The sequence below is a fragment of the Pararge aegeria genome, chromosome 16 (genome assembly GCF_905163445.1).
Source record: "Pararge aegeria chromosome 16, ilParAegt1.1, whole genome shotgun sequence".
Lineage (NCBI taxonomy): Eukaryota > Metazoa > Arthropoda > Insecta > Lepidoptera > Nymphalidae > Pararge > Pararge aegeria.
This window is the reverse complement of record NC_053195.1, coordinates 4,645,188-4,671,319: the sequence shown is the minus strand read 5'-3', so window position 1 is coordinate 4,671,319 and position 26,132 is coordinate 4,645,188. Positions and strand designations below refer to the sequence as shown.

The 26,132-nt window shown below is 36.1% G+C and overlaps 1 protein-coding gene across 2 annotated transcripts in view; it reads right to left on the bottom strand.

Moving 5' to 3' along the window:
- LOC120630741 (tyrosine-protein phosphatase Lar) overlaps nucleotides 1-26,132 on the bottom strand; it is a 629,543-nt gene that overhangs the window by 74,409 nt on the left and 529,002 nt on the right. For both annotated transcript variants that reach the window (XM_039900036.1, XM_039900037.1), the window contains exon 6: nucleotides 7,823-8,017. In XM_039900036.1, the coding sequence (XP_039755970.1) occupies nucleotides 7,823-8,017 (195 nt within the window). The remainder of the gene's footprint in view (nucleotides 1-7,822; nucleotides 8,018-26,132) is intronic.

Genomic DNA, 26,132 nt, shown 5'->3' with positions numbered 1-26,132 from the left:
TATGAATAACATCTCAAGTTTTGTGGTTTGTTTTGTTTGAGTTTTGTGGCTAGTTGATAATTGCACTACCTTATAAAGTATCATAAAACCGCGTCTCTATTTCCCGTAAGTACAATTTAAAGCCACGTTTAACAGTCTATATAAAATAATAATTCCCTACAAAAGTTACGACCCTTTTTAGGGCTGTATAATTGTAAGTAGCAGTTATGTGTTTAATTTAATATCTCTTCCATATATCATAGAACGGTTTAGGGTGTGTTTGAAATGAAACAGACACGGGCATAGCGGTACGGGAAAGTACGGGAATTATTTAAATTATACTCATAATTTGTAGCCACGCAATAACAGTCTATAAAATAATGACTCCCTATGGTATTTTTTACCAAAAGTTACCCTTGACTACCATCCCACCGGGGCCCAAAGCCCGCTATTTTAATTGTGTGTCACTGGTTGATCAATTGAAATGTATGGTTAGTACTTATGGGTCCCTGGTAACCGGCTGGTAGCGGGATAACCTGTTAAGGCGTATGACGTAGGGAAGTTTAACTTACGCTTAGCGGTAAGTTTTGTCGGTAACTAGCAAATGACCCAAAGGATCAAAGCAGACTAGAAAAATCTGGAAATTATAAATTCCCACAGCGCTCATCGCCAGGTAAGTCACAATAAAACACTCAACAATTTTGAGGCGCTTGTACCCACCTAGTGGGGGGTTTACCATTCATTTGAAATGGCACAGCAATGACCCACGTACCTGCAGACTAACCTACTCGCAATAATTTTCAGAATGCTGTTAAAACACTACCTGCATAACGCTATCCAATTTCATAACAGAAAGTTTGTGATAGATACCCGACTCGGCAATCAGGCGAGAGACAAACGATCCGTCAGAATTAACAAATTTATCATTCAACCAATTTCCAAAAATTATTTCCATCCGGTCGCTCAATCCGCCAGTTCTTGCTATGGCGGCTCAATCACATGGGATCGCTTAGGCATTAATCTAAATTAAAAAATTCATAATTAAAAATAACTTTATTTCAATAAGGCGCACTTCATCAGTCATTTCTGGAACGTCAAGTATTCTGTTTGTTTTGACTCTACCGCCGGTTCTAACGGAATATTCTACCGAGTAGTTGCTCTTTCCCAACATAAACATTTACAATCATATAATAATAATTAAAAAATAATAAATATACTACGACAATACAAATCGCCATCTAGCCCTAAAGTAAGCGTAGCTTGTGTTATGGGTACTGAGTCGACTGATGAATATTTTTTGAATAATATACATCAATACTTAAAATGGACAGATGTTCATCACACAAACATTTTCCAGTTGTGGGAATCGAACCCACGGTCTTGGACTCAGAAAGCAGGGTCACTGCCCACTGCGCCAGTCGGCCGTCAAATATATATATCAATTTATCCACTCACTAGCGGCGTATAGCTGTATACCGACCTTGAAGTCTTCGATCCCAATTTCGAAGGAAAAAAAGCATGAACAGTTTTAAAAAACCCATTATCGGCCTACTACAAGAAAGAGATGCGTGCCGGGGATTTATATATTTATATGCATGTGTTTGAATAACATTATTTATATATATAAAAGGAAGTTGTGTTAGTTAGACCATTTATAACTCAAGAACGGCTGGACCAATTTTTATGATATTTGATTTTTTGGATTTCTCTTAGTCCAGAATAGGATAAGAAGTATTTAAATATAACATTCTTTAAAAAAAAAAAAGAAACGCGGTACGAAGTTCGCCGGGACAGCTAGTTTTACATAATAAATACGCTCTGTTTAAGCATTATTTACTGTCATTTTATACAGTTACTTTATACACTGACCTTATATATATATATATATTTATATATGTATATTTAACTTTTATCTGAACTAGGTTATATAATTAATTAGTAATACATGTTTTAAACACATTCCAAAATGTTATTTCTAGCAGTTTATGCTATTAAATTAGATAATTAGATTAGCGGAAGGAGAGCTAGTAAAGAACAACTTTGAACAATTTAGTTTTATCCCAAAAGTGGTATTAGTTTTAAGACATTGTAAATATAATGTTTTAAATATATAACTGCCTTTTTGGTCTAACTATTAATTTATTCGATTAAGGATAATGAGGCCCCGGATCCGATACTCCGTAAAATATAGTACAAGCGTAGCTTTCTCCATCGCACGTGTAACTATTAGCTTTCTAATTTTTTTTTATTGTGTAAACATTATCTCAGAAACTTTTTTCATATATTTTTTTTATTACACTAAAAGTAAACCCTTGGCTGCAATATAACTTGCTGGTAAGTGACGATGCAGTCTAAGATGGTAGCTTTGTTGGTAGGGTGGTAACTACCACGGCCGAACCCTCCTACCTGCAGGTATTTATATTAATAAATAATAATTTTGTGCAGTTTACTAGGCTACACAAAATTGCAAATTCATTCAAGGGCAAGTTTATATTATTTTATAACAAATTACCTAATGGAGATGTCTCTCAATAAGTTCAAAGTTTATATAAAACGTAAGCTTACAGAAAAATCCTATTATAATATTAAGGATTACTTAAACGATAAAAAAGCTTGGGTGTGAATTGCTCTAGCTTCATAGCTTAATATAAATTTACTGTGAGATGGTGATAACAAAATAAAATTTACCCGGCTAAGTTTGTTGTGGGCTCTTATTAGACCAGGGCGCGTTTGGATTGGTAGCTTTAGGTTTAAATTATGAAAACATATATGTAATTTTATGAACGCTTCATAAAATTCAAAAATTCAAATTCATTTATTTCAAGTAGGCCTAATACAAGCACTTTTGAAACGTCAAGTCTGTCCATGTGTAGTGACTCTACCACCGGTTCGGAAGGCAGATTCTACCGAGAAGAAGCCGGCAAGAAACTCAGCAGTTGCTCTTTTCCAACATCAAAAATTTACATTTTACATTTTAACATTCATTTTTCTATCTTGTGAGAGATGAAAGCGGAGCCGGATGCTTCCAAGCAACCTTGTCATTAAGCAACTCATCAATTGTATAATAACCTCGTTGTAATAAATGTGTTTTAACACATTCTTTAAACTTATGCATTGGTAGGTCCAAAATTACCTTAGGAATCATATTATAAAAGCGTATACTCAATCCCACAAATGACTTCTGCACCTTTCGCAGACGATATGCAGAAGTCACTAATTTATGACCATTTCTTGTAAGTCGACTGTTTATTTACACTTTTTGTTTATAAAGACTAATATGTTGTCTTACAAATACTATATTGTTATAAATATATTGTGAGGCTACCGTAAGTATACCTATTTCTTAAAATTTTTCACGGAGGGATTCACGTGATTTAAGTTTATATATTAACCGTACAGCTCTTTTCTGCAATATGAATATAGTTTCAATATCAGCAGCTTTGCCCCATAATAAGATCCCGTAAGACATCACACTATGAAAGTACGCAAAGTAAACAAGTCTTGCTGTTTCTACGTCAGTAATCTGTCTAATTTTCCTGACGGCGTAGGCAGTAAGATAAGTGCCTGTGATAGGCCTACATGAATAAAGAAATTTTGAATTTGAATATTTAATTTTAATTATTTGAAGCCTTTTTTATAGTAATAATTGACAGACCAAGCAGATGGTGTGAGGATGGTGAAAAACCATCGTCTATAAACAGAGCAACATTTTACAAGGCATGCAAGGTAACCGCCCCGTGTCCATCAACCTGAGATGTAGATGTTAAGAGCACGGCATTGCATAAATGATGCTTAGCGGCAGAAATAAGCAAGGCGGTAGCTACTACTACCTCGTTTATAGAAACGAGGTAGTAGTAGCTAGCTAGTAGGTAGGTTTGTTTGTTTGTTTTAACTCTTTATTGCACACACATTTTCTATAAATTAAACACAAATACAGAAGAAAGTTAAAAAAAAAAGCGTGCGTGGTCTCATCACTAAAGCGATCTCTTCCAGACAACCTTTGACGTTAGGGAAATACTAATACGTTAATAGGTATTGATACTAATTATTTTATTGTAATACCATCTGTTCCACACGACCTCGTCCGCCTTGGTTTTTGTTTTGAAAGCACTAATACTGCGATACTAATGCCACCCACTTTTGTTTCTACCGGCGATCTTATAAAATGTTTGAAGAGTTTGACCTTATTATTGATTGTAAAGTCAACATCTGAGGATGCTGCGGAGTCGAAGCGAAATGTGCGTAGAGAGTACATTGCTTAAGATCTGTTTGGCGTGGAGTATAAAGATTGAAGGGATTGTAAATTACACCAATATATAAACTGCTTTTCGCGAAGTTACGCAAATTAAGCTTAATTTTCATAGTACATCATGGAAGTCCACAAAGTAACACCTGCTTCTATCCCATTTCGAATTTCCCGAATTCATATATAAGAGATTTTATTCCCCCTCTAAATCCGCTTTATTAAAATGCCATGAATAGGATTTACTCAATTTTAATCCCTAAGTTTTATGTATAACAGATAAGGTATTTACACGCTTAAAGAATTAAAACCACAGCAATATTTTCTCGTTCTACGAATGGATTCTCATAGGCCGCAACTTTGCCCAATTTAATACAGCTCATTAATAAAGACCGCAAAATAATCCTCGAATAAATTTAAATTAATGAGATTAGAAGCCCGGGGCAAGTCCGCGGGTTAGATGAATTTTAATTACTTTTACTCTTCGGTAACTTTTGAGAAGTGCATGATTGTATTAAAGTTTAGACAGGTTTATTGATATGTTAAGTTTTAACTTAACTAGTGTCATCATCATCGCATTAACCCATTACCAACCCTCTACAAAGTACCGGTCTCCTCAAAGTCAAAATGAGAAGTAGTTAAGTCAAGTCCACCACGCTGGGCCAGTGCCGATTGGTGGACTCCACAAACTCTCGGGCATTCAGGTTTCCTCACGATGGTTTCCTTGATTACTTAAAACGCTTGTCTGCCTCGTGGCTGCAGAACAAGCCCAACGAGGCCAGTTTCTTTTATTAATGAATACACTTTTGTTTTACACCACATAAACATACAGAAGAATTGAATTGAAATTGAAGAAGAAATTTAACGCAAAGTTTACAATTAGGCAGCCTTATCGCATATACGCGATCGCGATCTCTTCCAGGCAACCAAAGGCGTAAAACAGAGCTGGTAGGTGGAACATACAAATATACATATATATTAGAATATATACCTATGTATACATAAATACTATATAATTATATATATATCACACGTCAGTTACCTACACACTATTTTAAGATTTATTTGAGAGCGGCCACCCTTCGTACGATATTGCATAAGCAAAACCTGACAATGGTAGAAAAAGGGTTGAATACCGCAACTAACACGCACGTGAGCTGACTGGGATATATCTCTGTAGTATACGCACGGTTGCTTAGCCCGGGTGTGTAAGAATTTACAAGGATATAGGAAAAGTGATCTACAAATTCGCGTATTCTTGTACCTCAGGGATAGCGTCACAATAAATACATAAGCTAAGCATTCACTGTGGTAGTGTAGTGAAACTAGTTCGCCTTGCGAGTACTATTAGACTCTGGCACTTGGAATTAGTTTATTTTTGACGCGATTTCGTCTTTAATTCGATGAACGCCGGCTGCACGCACGAAAGTGCATGACTCACTGTAACGTTCCGCCTGAGACGAGCGTGCAAGCGAGAGCGCCGAACAAGCGATAGAGAGGCACGATCGGCCTAAGCGTTTTGCTTGTGACGCCTATTTTTTTACAAAGTAATGAAAATTTTAACCAATTGACATCCACTGTTGGACATAGTTCTTTTCTCGGGAGTTCCACAATCCACGGTTCTGGGCCGCTTGCTTCCAGCGGCTCCCAGCGACTCGCCTGATGTCATCTGTCCACCTCGTTGGGGGGGAGGCACTGCGTTTACCGGTGCGGAGCGGTGCAGTGATAATAATTAAATTCATTAAAGTATGCAATATTTTTAAATGATTTCTTATTACTTTATCACGTCAAATTATAGCCCGTAAACCAACTTTACATTCAACTAATTTTTTTGTAATATTTCTCCAACTTTGACTTTGACTTTATTTTAATCACTTTACGTGGACCTTTTTATTTTTATTTATTTTCTTACAATCATAAGTAGATAGGTATACATAGGTGACTTGATGTCCTGAAACTCCATTGAATTTGTATGGAAATTGCACAATCCTCTACTGTTATACAAAATTTTAAAATTTAAGCGGGTATGTGAACAAATACGCTGCCAGGAGGTCGAGATACCGCATCATTAAACCTATTAAAGGCAATTTTTGCTCAGTAGGAAGTTAGCTTATTGTTGCACCTGGCCGGCAGGCAAAAACTGGTCTTTAGCTGGGCAACAATCGGCTAATACCAGAACGGCTAACTGATTATAAATACAGTGCTATCTTCTTAAGCAGCGAAAATTATTTGTTATTTGGTTAAATATTTTTCACCTAAAAATAATATTATAATTTTAATAATCTATAGTTAAGTATTATAAGTGTGTTTGTGAAGAATTATTATAGATATTAAAAAAAATTGTGTTGGGCAAAGTAAAGTTTTCATTAAAATTAAATTTGGGCAAAGTTACAAAAGTTTTCATGTCCACAAAATTGATATTTAATTAATATTTTGCCTTACCGCCTTATCTCAGTGTAAGCAAAGGAGAACTTTCATTAAGTCGAAAATTAAATTCGGCCGACGGTTTTTTCTTCCACTAATTTAAAGTAATTAATTGATGGCGTTGAAACAAGATGACGAAGTTTAATTTTAATAAGGAAATTCTTGTATGATATTCTTTTTAATACGCCGCCCAATTTTGGGCGCAAACTGTCACACTTTATTTTTTTTATTAAAAACGGTCGTCTTTTTCTTCTAATAATAAAGTGAAAAATGCTCCCTTAATTTTCCGTGCAGTCGTATTTCGCTATGGAATTTTCACAAGCAATGCAATAAGTAATTTCCCATATCGTTAATGCACGGCAAAAGTATACGTTAAGATGAAACCAATAACACTATTAAATCAAATCGAGTGATCACCATATAAATAAACACAGCAACACTGTCAAATTATTATTTTACAATCTGGAATATTAGTAGCCATAGATTTACTATGTATAAGCTAACGGTCATTAACCACCCGAGATTAAGTCTTTTGCAGTAATTTTTGATATCTTACTAATAGTTTCTAAAGTAGGTAGGATATAAAATAGGCAATCCTGGAATGCAAGGGCTCCTCAGTTTATATTGCATCGTTACTGAGAATCAGTTATTATTGCAGTTACTTGGACAGCATCATTACAAAGAATGACTAATACTCAATCTTTCCTAATTGTATAAGGTACCCTAGCTAATTGTAATAAGGTGTGAACGCGTAAGTTATTATAGTTGTAACGTGGACAAGCAGCGTGGTAGAAAAGCTACAGATGCGAGATGGATGTAGTGAAACTACTATAGAGGCGAGGAGAAACGTCGTGTTTTACTGAACTTGTTAGCAGGCGCGGCATCGTGACACCTAAGACAAAGCAGAGAGCCGAATGCTGGTAACAATTCTTGTTAGGGACCTTAATATTTCTTTTTTCATTTCATCCGTTTCCATAGGCATCCGTGACCCTATTTGATCATAAATATAAACATCTGATGTTATAGTTGACACTGTTTTTAATGAAAATGTCGTGCAGTTATTTCTCTTAAAGTAATGATAATAAAAGAGCAGTGTAGTCAGACTTTTTTTCACTACCTCGAATACTGTATATCTCCTTGTCTAAATATAGTTTTATAGTTGGTTATACAACTTACCATGCATCTTGTCATTCAGCAACGCGTATCTGGGGTTGGACGCGACGTCCAACGGCAAAGAGTTCCATAGCCAGCGGATGCGTGGCGACGGACTCCCGCTGGCCTGGCAAGGCAGGGTAGCCGTGTGTCCAACTTCTACCACCATTGTGGTAGGTGGTGCCGCAATGGACGGGAAACCGGGTGGTGCTTTGTCCGCTGTAAAGAAAAAATTTGATTAATAATATGGACTACAAGCTTTTGCCCGCGGCTTCGTCAGCGTTTTTTGGTATGAACCCCACGGGAAGTGTTAATCCAGATTTTGATCTATATCTATTCCAATTTACAGTCCAATTGGCTCAGTTCTTTTTGCGAGAAAGAGTAATAAACATCCATCCATCTATCCATCCTTACAAACATTCGCATATATAATATTAGTAGGGGTAAATCGGGGGAGGTTAATGTAATGTATCGACCTCCCAGGCGCAGTGGCGTAATAAGTAAAAGGTCTCGGGATGAAACCACGGCAAATTTTTTTCTGATCTAGTCTGGTGCCCGCTACAATATTAGACTTTAACATAATTACCATCAGTTGAGATTGCTAAACCTTTTTTTTTTTGATTGCTTGGTTAAGTTGTATAAAAAAAATCTTTTATGTGAAAGAACAAACGAATTTCAACTGGTAACAATAATAATCCTCCTAAATGTTTTCATTATTAATAATAAACAATATCTTTTATATTTAACTCGAAATAACCTTCATTAACCCAAAGAGCAGACCCGGCACCCGTTTCGAAAAGTCGTTGATGAGGAACTAATCCCACCCAGACCCTTGTTGTTCCTGATACTTCAGACCAATAAAGAGGGGTTTCTAACATTATTTAAAAGGAAAACATTTTCATATCAAGAAATTCATTTCAAACAATTTCATAAGAAGTTATTAAACACTTTTTACAAAGAAGTATGTATTTTATTCAAGAATTTTAAAAAGTACGCCATTGTACGGTTAACGTTTTTGCACGCTTTATTCATTTATTTTTTAGTAATTACAATTTACAAATTATTTTGGTCAAGGGTTTATCTTATTACTAAAATAAGGCCAAATCTAGATTACAAATCTAAACTGTGACAATTAAGTAATAGGTGCAAGTACGAAATATACAAAACAATCAGTTACGATATTCACACAGCATGAGTGTGAGTGGGTGTGTGTGTGCGTAAGTGTGAGCGCGTGTGTGTATAAATGTGAAAATTGATGAGCTAGTGTTCGTGTTGAGTCTTTATATTAGCTTCACCCGCATGTATTTTTGTAAGGTTATCTATGTACGGATGGATCGTGTTATTTTGGTGAAATTTTGAATAGAAATAGTTTGCATCATGAAGACGGCCATAGGATACACTCCAACCCGGGAAAATAAAAGGTTCCTGCCAAATTTTTAGAAATTTAAATAATTCACTTGCACTTATACACAATTCAATTAAAAAGTTTTATAACAAGGGTTTTCCATTCCTGCTGTTTATACATCTACAATTAGAATTAGAATAGAATTAGTTTTTAACTAATTTCCTGACAATTAATTTTAAAATACTCATTAAAATTGGCGCATACCGAACCGTGAGGCAAATAACCACAAGATACGGATTTCCAAGGCAACCATGGAAACTGGATTGGCGGAAATATTCTGCCGAAATCTTAAAACGCCAGTAAAATGAAGATAGTGAAATGTTAATTCCCCAAATGAAATTTCCCCCTCACGGCCGAATTGAACGAAATTTGATTAAGCAACCAAACTGACATTACTTCGTACCCCTCTTACAACCAGTTAAGTTAGAAGTCGGGTACACACTCGCACAGTATGTTCGACGAGCCAGCTTCGCATCTAGATAATAAAATAAATAAATAAATAATAAATGAATAAATATACTGCGACAATACTCACATCGCCATCTAGTCCCAAAGTAAGCATAGCTTGTGTTATGGGTACTAAGATAACTGATGAATATTTTTTATGAATAGTACACATAAATACTTATATATAGATAAACTTTGAAAAACATTCATGTTCATCACAAAAATATTGTCCAGTAGTAGGAATCGAACCCACGGACTTGGACTCAGAAAGCAGGGTCGCTGCCCACTGCGCCAATCGGCCGTTAAAATGAAAGAGCAAATCATGTACGAATGTGTGCATAAAATATCACTTGTTGGAACAGTGAAGGGAAACATCGTGAGGACACCTGCATGCCTGACAGTTCCCCATTATGTTCTCAACTGTGGTGGACTACGGCCTCAACTCATTTTTGGAGACCCTGCCCAGTATTTTAGCCCCATGTGCTTGTAATTAACACTAGAAAACACGTCCTTTAGCCGAAAACAGAGCAATGCTGCATGGCAGCAGAAATATGCGTTGTTTTTGACGGCCGATTGGCGCAGTTTGCAGCGACCCTGCTTTCTGAGTCCAAGGCCGTGGGTTCGATTCCCACTACTAGAAAATGTTTGTGTGATGAGCATGAATATTTTTCAGTGCCTGGGTGTTTATATTATAATTATATAATATATATTAAAAGTATTTATGTATTACATTCATAAAAATATTCAACAGCTATTCTTACTTTGGGACTGGATGGCGATGTGTGTATTGTCGTAGTATATATATTATTTTCGTACTTCCCCTGAGGAGCTCTTTCACAAAAAGCTCTCCTATTGTGTAAATATAAGTATATAAACTTTGCATAGAAATAGTTTACATCCTGGAGACGGCCATAGGATACATTTATATTCAACTAGCTGTTGCCCGCGACTTAGTCTGCGTTTGATTTTGTTTTTTAATGTGGCATTTAATTTAGTTGTAGTTCTAAAAAAAATTAAGCATACGGTATCGCTAAGCCCTAAATGAGGGGTTTGCTGCTGTCCGCTGAGGAGTTCTGTCCTCTACCGCCAAACACATTCATCAGATCTACACAAAGTTCGGGCAAAATTAAACACATATTATAACCTCTATAGTACAAAAATTATTATTTAAATCGGTTATAATATTTCGGAGTTATGGTGTTAAATCGTCAAACACTTCCATTCCCTCTCCCAAAAGAACCGACCTTAATGTCGGGATAAAAAGTATCCTATATTACTTCTAACACTTCCAAGAATATGTTTTATGGGGATCGGTTAAGTATTTTTTGCGTTAAAGCGTAACAAACAAACTCACATTGACATTTATAATATTAGTAGGGATTGTAAAAATAACGAGAAATCCACTTGTCCTTTTTTATGATACAATTAAACAATTACAAGAGTTGAATAACAGTTGTCGTGAAGGCCCGTATAGCTAGTGCACGAAGGCGTGTTGTAGTTTGTGCACGAGATGAAACGTACTAATTAGAACTATTACGTAAAAACCTTATCATTTAGAACGAATTCAAGAACGTCGAGCATGTACGCGCGTGCAGACTTAGCATTATATTGCGCGTAAGGCTCTCGAAGAGAACAAGTTTTCGACTGGGCACGAAAATTTGTTGTCTTGAGCTTATTCCGAGTATTTATTGCTATTGTTTATTTATGACGATAATTTGGTAATGGTTGTAAATTATTGTAAATTGATTGCGGATAATGTATTACGGGCCTGAAATAGTGGGGTTCTAGAAAACACATGGTCTAAAATTTTCTTATTGTTTCTGTTAATAAGATAAGATCATCATCATCATCTTCGTATTCGCAGAAGCTTGCCCTCACGGGAGGAAGGGGTTAAGAGCTTTGTTAAGTTCGTTACAAACTGTAAACTCTTATGTGCCCCCTTTGCAGGAAGGATAAAAATAATAAAAAAAATCCTTTCTAATCGGAATTAGAAAGGGTTTTTTTATCCTTCCTGCTTATGTCATAATAGCTATTGGTATGAATTGTCATTCGTTATCACCAAAAATTTTTATTATTTATTCTCTTTATTTGTTCACCACTCAGAAATACGAGAAAAAAAACAAACACATGGAGAATGAAGCAGGATACAAAAGGCGGCCTTATCGCTGAGTAGCGATCTCTGCCAGGCAACCTTAGGATTAGGAAAACTAAAAAGAAAAACGAATAGGTTGGATACACTATTTAGAACATACATACGAATATCTACATACTAATACATAAACCAGATAACACAAATACAACAATACTAGTTATAAATATACAAAATAAACATACTAATACATATTTTAACATACCATAAATACTTAAATATGAGTTAGAGTAGATATATAAATAACAATTGTCGTCTTTATTGAGCGAGATAATGAGCCTTAACAGCATTTTTAAAGATTTGTAGATTCCATTTATTCCGATATCATGATCATCTCTGTCAGCCTTTTTATATAACTAGCTGTTGCCCGCGACTTCGTCTGCGTTTGATTTTGTTTCAGTTCTAAAAAAAATTAAAGTATTCAGTATCGCTAAGCCTCAAATGAGGGGTTTGCTGCTGTCCGCTGAGGAGTTCTGTTCTTTATCTCCAACCACAGTTTGGTTAAAATTAAACACATATTCTCTATAGTACAAAAACAATTATTTAAATCGGTTATAATTTGTCGGAGTTATGGTGTAAAATATCAAAGCACTTTCATCCCCACTCCCAAAGGAACCGAGCTTAATTTCGGGATAAAAAGTATCCTATATTACTTCTAACACTTCCAAGAAAATGTGTACAAAGTTTCATGAGGATCGGTTAAGTAGTTTTTGCGTGAAAGTGTAACGAACAAACTTACATTGACTTGACATTTATAATATTAGTAGGGATAGGGATAGGGATAGGGATTGCAAGTCTCTTAATAGAGTTTATACGCAACAAAACGCTGCTTAATGTAAATCAGCACGTTTTAACTATTATTATTTGTATTAATATTGGAGATAAAAACCGGGTCCGACGGCTTCATGTGCTCTTCAACACCGATGTCCTTACTCGGACTACAACTTCCCCGATAAGCTCCATCTTTAAACTAAGCGTAGGTATGTTTAAGGTGTAAAAAATCCATGTTATACTGCATCGTCATCCTATAGGAAATCGCTACCGCTTATCACTTATTCCCCATGCAACAATGTATGACAATCTTTCAAGTTTAACAGAAACAGTCTCCAATAATCAGATTCCGAGCGAAATGAATTTCTGGTTGCACACTCACAACGTTATCATGGCAATAGATCTACTAACTAGCTTATAAATGCACTCAGAACACAGCAAATGTTATATGATGTGCTTTCACAATATTAAAGAGCTGGGAGGGAATATGTGTACTAGTTATTATAAATACGTAAAGTAAATACGTTTGACGGCCGACTGGCGCAGTGGGCAGCGAACCTGCTTTCTGAGCCGTGGCCGTGGGTTCGATTCCCACAACTGGAAAATGTTTGTGTGATGAACATGAATGTTTTTCAGTGTCTGGGTGTTTATCTGTATATTATAAGTAATTATGTGTATTATATTTATAGAAATATTCATCAGTCATCTTAGTACCCATAACACAAGCTACGCTTACTTTGGGGCTATGTGGCGATGTGTGTAATGTCGTAGTATATATTTATTTATTTAAATAATAACAACGTACTTCTGCGTTACGTTATTGTTATTTAATAATTAGTTAATTAATTAGTAATTAGTTAATTAGTAAATAATTAGTGTGTTGTTGTTCTTTTTTTTTAGTTTAAAATGAAAAAAAATGGTGTTTTGAAATACCGTCAAAACTCAAAAATGGTATTGAATTTATGGGAATAACTGCTGGGTCACCACCCAGTTCCTTAAGCGATACCAATTTAATTACAGTAGTTAAAGGAGAATAAAACCTGCTTTGACTTGTTAATAGTTGTTCATTTAAAAATAGCTCAAATACCAGATAGATTATCGGCTGAGTACTTTTTTTATATAACTAATACACTGAATCGAAGTTCCAGGCAAAAGCTGGTATTAAAAAAGTGAAAAGTTCCCCGCAATAGTTTATTGAATTGATTCCTCTAGATGTCTGAGTGCTCTTTTATTAGTTCAAGAAAAGGTCGCTTAAGGATGTATCAAAGACAGGTTTTAGTTTAATCTCTTAGTAAATTCAATTCCTCTATACGTGTTACTTTAATGCTGCGAAATCGAAATCTTAAGATATGCTTGAGATGTCTGTGATTTAGCTGCCTAGTTGGTCTACTGGTAAGCATGTTTGACTAAAGATCGCGTAGTCCTGGATTCGATTTAACACTTTAGGTCTATATGTTGTCCGATACTGAAGTTTTTCGAATTTCTTTTCTTTTTTGTCCGGTTTTTGGAAACTTTACGCGGTCCCCCCCCATTGGGGGTGATGGTATCTTATGGTCGATAGCATAAATCTAAAGCGACAAGGTATAAAAACAGACAATAATTAATAATATATATATATACATATATTTAAATACAAATATACAAAATGTAAATGAAAAAAGAATTATTTACTGTCTCTGAGACTTATCTATGACATCGAAACGCTATTAGTTTTTGAGTAAGCCATTGCCATAGTTTTTACTGAAATAAATCATATACCGCCCTAACATCACATGCAATAGTAAAATCCAGTGACTGTCACTTTATTAGGTACGCGTCGCGTAGCATTGGTTCTATGCGCGTGTCGGTCTTTTATCTTCAATAGGGTTGTCATAAGTAAACACTTAGAATGTTGGGATTTCGACACTCTCTTCGATTTCTCTCTTTGATTTAATATTTTTACAGGGTGTTTCCTTGTGAAATATACTTATGCACTCTTCAACAGTATGTAATAATAAATCAGTCGCGCTAAGTTTGCACCTCGCTGATATATGATTGACATAATTTTAGTCAATTTAGCCAACACTTTTTAACAACGATTCGTTTAATTAATATTTCAATTAATATGATTTCGTAGGTTGCCTGGTAGAGATGCGCTTTTAAGTGATAAGGCCGCCTAGTGTACCTTTTTTCCTTTTTTTCTGCTTGTTTTTTTTTATTTGGTGTACAATAAAGTGTATATCATTCACACATTCATTCATTGATTTATTCATTTCAGTCATTCACTTCATTCATTCATTTCATTCATTCAATTACAATAGCAATTCTTTTAAGCGATCAAAATGATGTTTTTTTGCATACCGTACCTAAGCGTCAGTGTGACGTAATCCACGCGAGGTGCAAACTTTGCCTGACCGGCAGGGTGATTACGTATCTCGCGACAGCAATGCGTCAGGCGTAAATCTTGCAATCACTGCTGTCAAACGTCACTTTCCATACCATACAATAAATAAACAAAAGTGACAGCAGTGATTGCAAGATTTACGCCTGCCACATTGCTGTCGCGAGATACATAATCACCCTGCCGGTAGTATATGAAATAGTTGTAGTTGACCAACCAAGCAGATGGCCCACCCGTTGTTAACGTAAAAACCATCGCCCATAAACAAGTCCATCAACGTGTGGACTGTTAGGCCTCATGTGCTCGTAATTAATTATACCGGCAATTACGCCCTTCAGACCGCAACACAGCACATAAGCATGGCGTCAGTACTTCCCCGAACGAGTTCTGTCACAAAATGCTGAACTACTACTAGAAACAAAAAATAAAACACATCAAAGTTAGTTTTTTTTCTGTTATAGTCATATCACATCATATTAAATAGTTTCGCCAGAGCTCTCGTAATAAAAAAGTCATCGGATAAGATGAAATACAGACCAGAACAATATTACAATATATATACCAGACTTTAAATCTCTCCTTTTCACGCCACCGCAAGGCTAATAAAGTCTTTTTAAAACCAAAGCAATCTGTCTCAATATTACAATCAAAGATTAATTTATATGGGCAGTTAATATCACGAGCTGTACAATATATTACAATTTGCGGTGAAGCTGCGAGCAGCCTGCCTAATTAATATCAACTTTGTGTAAAATTTATCACTCTCGAACGATCAAACAATAATTGATCTTCATAACGGATAATAAAGTTGATTTTCTCTTGCTTGCTATGGATCCTAAATTTTTAAAACGTTGCTTGATTTTGATTCTTATCTCGTGAGTGTTAAAATTGAATTTCACTCGCGTACAATCTTAGATTGCTTTTTAAATGTTGAAAATGCACGCTGAGCGGAATTTTATCGTGAAAGTATGAACTCCATGCTTTCATATAACTTTTGTTTGTGTTTCTTACTCCATAATATTGTAGTATTGTACTATATTTGATGAATAGGTAGAAGTGATATAGTGGAAAATCCTAAGAGTTGAAAAGAAAAGTTCAACCTTTTTTTCTGAACCTCGTACAGGTAAACGTAACCGTCAGTCGGTCCCTGCTACCCGTGGTATTATTAGATATTCTTTTTGGACCCTGCTTTCTGAGTCCAAGACCGTGGGTTCGATTCCCACAACTGGAAAATGTTTGTGTGATGAACATGAATTTTTTCCAGTGTCTCGGTGTTTATCTGTATATTAGAAGTATTTATGTGTATAATATTTATAAAGATATCCATCAGCTGACTTAGTACCCATAACATAAGTTACGCTTACTTAGGGACTAGATGACGATGTGTGTATTGTCGTAGTATATTTATTTATATTTTTTTAAAGATGACCAAGTGCTGTAAAAATTGAAAGTTAATTTTACATGTAATATAGGCATCAGAAGTTCTATCAATGTGCCTATTTGAATAAAGAAATATTTGACTTTGACTTTGGTGCTATCACATGTCCGTTGTATTAAAAGCTTGTTTTAATGTAATACGGCCCGGGTCTTGTCTCTCACTTCACCGGCTTTTAGGCAGTCATTTGATATTTTTGAGGCAGCTGTACTTGTACATTACGATTAAACAGAGGCCGGAGCCGAGGTTAGAAGCGTTGGGTTGTAAAACGAGCCGAGAAATATTGCGTTTCGCTTTTAACATTAAATATTTTCATCTCATCCCGAGGTAATGTTGTTACGGGGCAGGAATGTACTACAGTTTACGCGTCGTCGACGCTCCCCAATTTTTGTCGGCGAAACTCCACTAAGAAAACGCCATCTGTGGGGCTAGAATGCGCACAAAAAAAATTAATTCCGACCAGTTTCTCATCCTATCCCATACAAATAGGAAACATAATATAATAATAGTTGCGTGAATATATTACATGACAATATGTCAATTTACTTTGCTCGCACATTATAAAAATTAAAAAAAAACAAAATATTTACACTCATCATTTTTCCCTAACGCGCCAAAAGACGCATAGCTTCAAAAAAATTTAAACAAATTAGTTTTTTTTTAGAAATTAATTTAGATTTGACATCTCTTGTGGCGCTTTCTGAGCTCAGTTTTGCTCGTGGATCCCGTTTCTTCAATGGCATGCGAAATGCCCTCCACTTATGAACTACATAAAGGCTACATAAAGGCTACTAGCCGGCGGTTAATACGAAAGCATTACACAAAGTTTCCAAGCTGCCAGAATCCTTGGACCTATTTTGTAGCGATAAAAGCGCCTCCTATGTCCTAAGCAATTCTAATGCAATTTGTATGTAAAAGGGGAAATGATAAGACAACAAAGACGCTTGTAATGGGCCTGGGCTTAGAGACGTTTTCGGTCTTCCCTTTATGCTTTGAAATAGTTTGTGTACTCATAGAAATTACTGTCGCTACTTATTCGGGACTGCCTCGTTGGTCTAGTGGTGTTGATTTGATTGCGGTAGGATCCTTTCCTGGGTCGGGTTAAGAATTGTTAAGTTTTTCTGATGAGGAAATAAACAGTCTCAGTATCAGGCTAAAGTTAGGAAATTAGCGATGTTGACAACCGTCACGGTTGTCGGAGCGCACCACTTTTACTTTAGCTTCAGGTTATTATCACTGTCATGTTTGTTATATAGTGTAGTTATAATCGAACGTATAAACAGATATCCCACTTGAGGGTAAGTGGAAAATCATCGTCTATAAACAGAGCAACAATTCGCCAATCATGCAAGGAACATATCCTGCAAAGAGTTGGGTCCATCAACCTATCTGTAATTACAACGACACCCACGCCCTTCAGACCGGAACACAGCATTGCAACAATGCTGCTTAGCGGCAGAAATAACCGTGGTGTTTGTACTTCCCCGGATAAGCTCTGTCACTAAAAGCTCCATTACTTCTAAAAAATGTGACAGTTATCTTTAAAACCCACCAACCCACATTAGAGCAGCGTGGTGGATCTATGCTCTATAGACTTCACTACTTATGCTTAACACCGGAAAACTAAAAGGCTGGTGATAATTGAGTTAAGTTCTTAAGTTAAAAAAGTAATATAAGTGAAGACGTTAGCTAGTTGATGGCTGGAGTCCAGGATATATTAATCGGATTTGTTGATTGTTAAATTAAGAATAACGAGACGTTGAGGAAGTCCATATAAAATCTGTAAATGTTTGACTTCGGTACCCTAAAAAAGATCGACTCTGCGTAGTAAAGACCAAATTCAATACATCAAAGAGTTCTTTGTTAATACAGAAAGTCTTAGGGCTTTTGTAGACGGTGCATTTTTTAAGCGCACAACCGTGCGAATGTTGCATTATGAACGACATTAAAGCATTTCAGGGTTCATGGTGACAATTTATTGGCATATGTTTGTATGAAGAGAACGAATGCAAATTTCACATAACAAATAGTTGTCAAGATAACGATTGCAACGATTGAGAATGAGGATCGTTTGGAGACGCAAGACGCGCGTTTATTACATTACTAACGCTACATGCATCTCAGCTCACGTACATCTGTACTTCGTTGTACGCAACTATTATAGGTACTAACATTACCGCGCAAGTCATATTAGCATTGCTTTTAGGATATAGAATAAATAGCATAATATACAAAATACAGAAACCTCATGATAAACCTAAATAATAAATAAATAAATATACTACAGCAATACACACATCGTAGCCCAAAAGTAAGCGTAGCTTGTGTTAAGGGTTCTAAGATGACTGATAAATATTTTTATGAATAACACATAAATACTTAGAATATACATATAAACACCCAGACACTGACAAACATTCATGCTCATCACATAAACATTTACCAGTAGTGGGAATCGAACCCACGGCCTTGGAGTCAAAAAGCAGGGTCGCTGCCCACTGCGCCAGTCGGCCGTCAACAAACCTATATAGGGTATTAAAAATTAAGTTTTTATTTACCACTATTGATAGGCTTATTAGCAAAGCGACATATTGTAACAATTGGTTCTTTGGATGTCTACATGGCGTTGTAAACGAGCGTCGGAATATATGCCGCGTGTATAAGCCCTTAAACAAAACAAAAAAAAACTGAAGATTCCGTAGAACCGCCATTTGTCCATAATGAAAGATCCTCATGCCCTATTTGCTTTAATAATATAATTAATTATTGAAAATGTTTTATCAGGTGCCCGCGATTCCTTTTAACAAAAGCTTTTCACGAAACAGTCAGGTAGGTATTACTGAATTATTAAAATATTTTATGATAAAACATTTGAAACAAAAAGGCAAGGTACATTTTTCTGGGAAACAATGGACCGACCTTCGAGTACCTGCCGACCTAAAAAAAACCGTCCTAAAGATATTGTCTGACATTTTGATGGTTGGTATTTGGTATCAACATTTGCATTAACCTCAGCTGATAAATGTGCCATTGCTTATCACAGGCCTCCGCTCTCATAGAGTATACAGGGTTTAATAAAAAATACCAGAACGCTCTCGACCTGTAGTTGTTTACATTAAAACTAACAACTTTTGCTCTACGACTTTTTTTGACTCGATAGTTTGTGAAATATTCAATATTTTACATACATACTCTACTCTCTACTTGTTACTACTCTGTGATGTAACAAGTAACAATGTAACAACTGCGCGCGATCCACGACCCTATCGTGCGTGCTCGCAGCCGTTTGCCATCAGGGATATGTATTTAGTTTCACAGTGTAATGTCGCATTACAGAAAAAACATGATTTATTACTTTTTTTAAAGGAAATTTTGAAAAGAGAACTAAAGTTGTTGGTTTTAATGATAGGAACTATAAGGCCGAGAGATATATAGAGATATAAATAGAGTTATAGACTATACACACAAAGCTGCTTAAATGTGGGCTTTAATAATTATTATCGAACGCTAGTAATATGACACCTTAAGGTTCTATATCAACGGAAAAAGTGGTTAATGCGACCTCCGCACTGTATAGAGATTTTTTGAAAGAAAGTATATAATTTTTGGTCGACCTGAGAATCAAACCCATATTATCGTGTTACCTCGTCAAATATGCTGAATACTAGATTAATATGGCAGCCCTGAATTATTTCTATGAGTACCTAGACCAATTATATCAAAGCTTATAGGGTTCGTGTTGTAAAAAACGAACCGCTATCAAATAAAATCTACAATGTAGGAGCTACGCATACATAGAAACAAAATTAATGCTGTATATTATCGTCCCTACAAATCTATCCGGTTTACATAGTAACCGGGCAATTACGATCACTTTACACAAAAATAATTGCTTTTAAACACATATCTCAATGTCAGGTGCGAAGTATTAAGTGTTTCAGTTATTAAGACAGACATTAAATTATCGTAGTTACTAGAGTTAATAACTGGTCGTTTAAAAATAAAATTTAAAATGAGTAACTATATTTATTATTTCTGATTTTTTTTCTGGTCCGATCTTGCTTTGGCCGCTAGTTACCACCCTACCGACAAAGACGTGCCGCTAAGCGATTGACAGCCGATTGGCGTAGTGGGCAGCGACCCTACTTACTGAGTCCAAGGCCGTGGGTTCGATTCCCACAAGTGGAAAATGTTTGTGTGATGAACATGAATGTTTTTCAGTGTCTGGGTGTTTATATGTATATTATAAGTATTTATGTATACTATTCATAAAAATATTTATCAGTTATCTTAGTACCCATAAACAAGCTACGCTTACTTTGGGACTAGAAGGCGAAGTGTGTATTGTCGTAAAAAAAAAAAAAGTATTCCGGTGCGATATCGCGTAGAAACCGATCAGGGATATGGCTACCATACTCCCTAACAGGTAAGCACGCTACCAGACTGCATCATCACAAACCAGGTGAGATTGCAGTCAATGGCTAACTTGTAGTAAAAAAAAACTAACTAGTATAACTACTGAATACTGAAGCGGTGATAGCGCAGTGGGTAGGAGCTCGACTTCACTTTCGGGGGGCCAAATTCGAATCCTAGCACGCACCTGTAACTTTTCTAAGTTATGTGCGTTTTAAGTAATAAAAAATATCACTTGCTTCGACGGTGAAGTAAAACCTGCGTGCCTCAGAGTTCTCCATAATGTTCTCAAAGGTATGGAGTCTACCAATTCACACTGGGCCAGCGTGGTGGATTACGGCCTTAAACCCTTCTCATTGTGGGAGGAAACCTATGCTCTGTACTGGGCTGGTAATGGGCTGCAGTGGCGTGCACAGGGTTTTTAACAAGGGTATGCATAAAGAAGGAAGATGCCACAAAATGGAAACACCCTTTGCATTTATGACTTATACAAAAATTTAGGGTAGCCAGAGCTTTTGTGCCTGTATGAAGTGCACGCCACTGATGGGCTGATATGGTTATGAAAATAAATTACACATAACGCATTTTCGACAAAGTCTCAAGACAAAAGCTAGTTAGCACAATAACTCCAGAACGCTACAATTACGCCATAGGCAAACCTTTTGACAGTTCGCTCAGGAGTTGGTAATTAAATGTTGAAATACGGCAACTGTACAAAGCGATGAAATACTAAGAACGCTGCAACTTCGAGATAGTGGGAGAGAAAAAAAAAATAAGACGAACAATCCTTTTGCGGTAAAACGTAGCTTAATTTAAAAAAGATTGTTCCCGAGTTTTTAGTTGTTTAAAATTCGTTCTGATGATGTAATTTTGGTGTTCGTCGAGATTTCCTTTTACACGCTTTATATCAGCTTCACATGTATGTTTGTAACCGACTCTTTTGGACTTGATTTTAACCCTATTCAAACGGACTGATTTCGTTCAAACTTTGTAGATATATCGAGGAACAATGACAATAAACTAATTTTATAAGATTATTCCATTTTTCAATTTGCAGAATAGGATTAATTTATATAAATTTCATCTATAGTTGATAAGGCAGAAATGAGGTTGATTTTAATCAACCGTCTGTAGCTGATTTTTCTAATACCTATTAATAAATTTGATGGTGAATGGGTAACCGATTCATTTTCCTCTAATAAAAATCATAGTTTAAGAAAAACTAAAAATCACGCTTTTATAAATAAACTAAACTAAAAGGTTGGTTATTCGTTTGGTTTTTTATACCAAGTTTAGTCTTTTTGAACTATTATTTATTATTAAGATGTGCTTGCTTCTTCGGTCTAGTGGTTAGTATGGTCAACTACGTATCAGACGACTGTGTGTTCGAATCCCGGAGAGGGCCAAATAGTAGCCAACTAGTTCTCTTCATTTAAAACTACGTGCCAACTGCAAAAATAGGGGCAGCTTTGAAAACTGACTAATTAGGGGCTGCTTTGAAAACAGACACCCCCTGGCCTAATGGTGAGTACGGGGGTAATATGCAAGGTCCCGGATTCAATCTCCGGCGGAGCAATTTTAGTGCCGCGTAGAAACCGATTTGGGTCATATGACATATCCCTAACAGGTTACCCGCTAGACTGCTACATCACTTACCACCAGGTAAGGTTTCATAGGGCTAACATGTAGTGTAATAAAAAAAAGTCCCAAAGCTACCCTAAGCCGACTTGGAGATTAGGTGGACACCGATTTCTTCGAGTTCTTACCTCGGCTTAAAACCTATAAAATTGCTCCAGCCAGCTTGTTCAATAATAATAAATAGAATTACGAAATACTGTTAAAGGGTGCATAAGTATATATTTCTTAAGGAATTACCAGTATCAGAGCAAAAAGCATATGAAGTTATATTTCTGTATACATTTACAGTTTACGTTGTATAAATAAATGATACTAGCTGACCCGTGCAACTTCGTCTGCACCAAATCGGTTATTACCGAAAAACACGAATAAAATGACATTTTCTAAAAAATAATGCTAGATCGATTTATCAAATTTCATAAAAATCGTTGGAGCCGATTCCGAAATTCCAATTATATATATATATACAAGAATTGCTCGTTTAAAGATATAAGATAAATATACACTGGAATAAACATACTTAAACCAAAATTCTTTATTTGATCAAAGTATAAAAATAAAAAATTAACCTATATAACCTTCTACGTAACATCAACGTTTAATTACGCCCAATTTCATTTCATCGAAGATACGAATCGAGTGAGTTCCTCTTTAATTAAAATTTTCTAAGTAATTTTCTCCACTTTTCGACTTCCATTGTTAGCGGAATAATAATTTATGAACTGAAATCGCTTTCTACTTCTTACAAGTAAATTAGGTGTAATAATAATAGGGCACTGTATGTTCTTTAGCAAATTGTGAGTAACCTGTGAAGAATGTACTGAGAATAAGATTGTACTTGCTTACTGAGGAACTTGGTCGGACCTCATAGTATTTTTTTGTGTATGATAATAAATGGAAATGACTGTACAGGATCTATTGTGATACGCTCGACCGTGACAATAGGAAGATCTACCTCCGAGCGGGCGATCGTGCTCGGGGACCGAGGTCTGAACATTCATTTTTGGAAGTTGTATATATAGGCATTACTTGTGAATTCTTCGCTAGGCGCGATGCATTATTTTTGTGGCGCCATCTAGTTCTGTAATGTGGAGACCGCTACACTGACCAAGCAAATGCTGCGCAAAGGAAGTTCGTTAAGGTGCATTTTACTTTGACGGTATAGAATTACGAAAAGCTTAAACGACTGCTCGATTGCGACCAAGAAAATTTACTGATTTGATCCTAATTTATATTTTTTATATTGTATACAATAAAAGAGCATTCATTAATTCATACATTCACTCATTCCTATATATACATTCATAAGGGTATAGATAACCAATTCGGCACTACTGATTTTATTGGTACTCGCCACGAAACGATTCTCAAGGCCTCTTCCATCAAACGGGCTCCCCTTACTCCATCCGTTCGTCGGAACGAGTCCGTCATTCGAACCTGTATTAAGGATGTGCACACCAAGCGCATTATTTTTGATTACTTTTTACCAGCGAGGAATTCATACTTTCCCGTGAGACTCAAATATTTTTCGGGATCAGAGGTTAATTTAGAATTTTTAATCAGAATTTGATTTACACGAGTGTTAAATTTCATCCAAATTTCTGACTGTTTTTTTGATTGATTTTCACTAAGAATTCACAGGCGCTGTAGCGGACCCAGCCATGCGGCTTTCAATTATGCGCAGAGACCTTTTTACCGATTTAATACTCACGCTAGAATACGCATTTATCCCTACTAACTATTATTATTATAAATGTCAATGTAAGTTTGTTTGTTACGCTTTCACGCAAAAACTACAGAACCGATCCTCATGAAACTTTGTACACATATTCTTGGAAGTGTAAGAAGTAATATAGGATACTTTTTATCCCGACATTAGGCTCGGTTCCTTTGGAAGAGAGGATGAGTGTTTGACGATTTTACACAAATTATAACCGATTAAAATAATTATTTTTGTACTATAGAGGTTATCATATGTGTTTATTTTGCCCAAACTGTGGTTCGAGATCGAGAACTCCTCAGCGGACAGCAGTAAACCCCTCATTTAAGGCTTAGCGATACTGAATATTTTTTTAGATCAACAACTAAATTTAATGCCACATCAAAAAACAAAATCAAGTCGCGGGCAACAGCTAGTACTCTATAAATAGAGTTAACTTAGCAGGATATGCGAGAAACAAGTCGTACAACCACCCTGTGTTCATAAACATGAGGTCTCATGTTATTGTTATTACACCATTACACCGTCAACAACACCCTTCAGACTGGTACACAGAAATGCTGCTTGGCGGTAGCTAAGCAGGCCGGTTGAGCGCTCTCACAAAAAGCTTTACAACTTTGACAGACAGGGTCGACAGAAAAAGCTCAGTATGACACCAACTTTACAGTGTACACAATAACGCAACACGATTCCGGTTTAAGATTCCAATCTAAGTATTAAAATGTTCCAACAAAATGGCTTCTGGGCGTCGTCGTCAGTTTACAAGGATTAATCAAATATCTTTATTCCCTTGGCAGTTCAATTTGATGCCAGGTCGTTTGTGATCGAGTCGTATCTCAATTTTATTGACATTTGTATATTAGAGGAACTTCGAATACTTCAGGATGGGATTTCAAATGTTTACCATACCTTGAGAGCATGTTGAGCCAGTATCATTATTATCATCACCAGCTGTCCCGGTATCATTATTATCATCACCATCATCATATCAATCCAATACCTGCCAGCTACAGGTCTCCACAATGAGAAGGGTTTAGGCAGTAGTCCACCACTGCCCAGTTCGTAGTGGTGGACTTCACACGCCTTTGAGAACATTATGGAGAACTCCCAAGCATGCAGGTGTTTCGATGTTTTCTTTTTATTTGTCTACAGGTTAGCCTTTGACTGCAATCTCACCTGGTGGTAAATGCAGTCTAAGAGGGTAGCGGGCTAACCTGTAAGGAGTATGGTAGTAATACCCCTTAATCGGTTCTTACACGACATCGCACCGGAACACTAAATCGCTTAGCGGCACGTCTTTATCGGTAGGGTGGTAACTAGCCACGGCCAACGCCTTCCAACAGACCAGACCAGAAAAAAAAATCACAACGCTCAACGTTGCGCCAGGGAGGCAACTTCACAAATAATACAAGTGATATTTTTTATTGCTAAAAACGCACATAACTTAGAAAAGTTAGAGGTGCATTCTGGGATTCGAACTCGGCCTAATCATTATTATCATAATCTCTATAAGAATTCTCCACTGCTAGGAACTCCTCTCTCATAAGAGCGGACCTCCCTGATGCGGGCAGGTTGCCTTAAAAGATTATTTATTGTCATATTCCAATAATAACTAAAATTAACATTCCAGTAATAACTATAAATAATAACTAAATAACTTGGGAACGATTGCTTAACGTGCTCTCTGAAGCACGGGAGCGGAATTCACAAATTTCCAGATCCCAAGTTGGTAGGTAAAACCTCAATTTCTACAAAATATTGAATTCTAATTGATAACTGTATCAGAAACTATCGGTTAAATAGATTTGAGCTAAAACACGTTGGTGGAGTAATCGTGAAAAAGTAAATAAAATACTAATAATTATAAATGAAGTGCTCTAGAAATCCAAGACTAGTAATATCTCACTAGTTAAGTAGTTTTAAAACAAAGCTGTGTCAAATACCGGGTTGAAAACATGACGAAGTCTCTTCTAAAA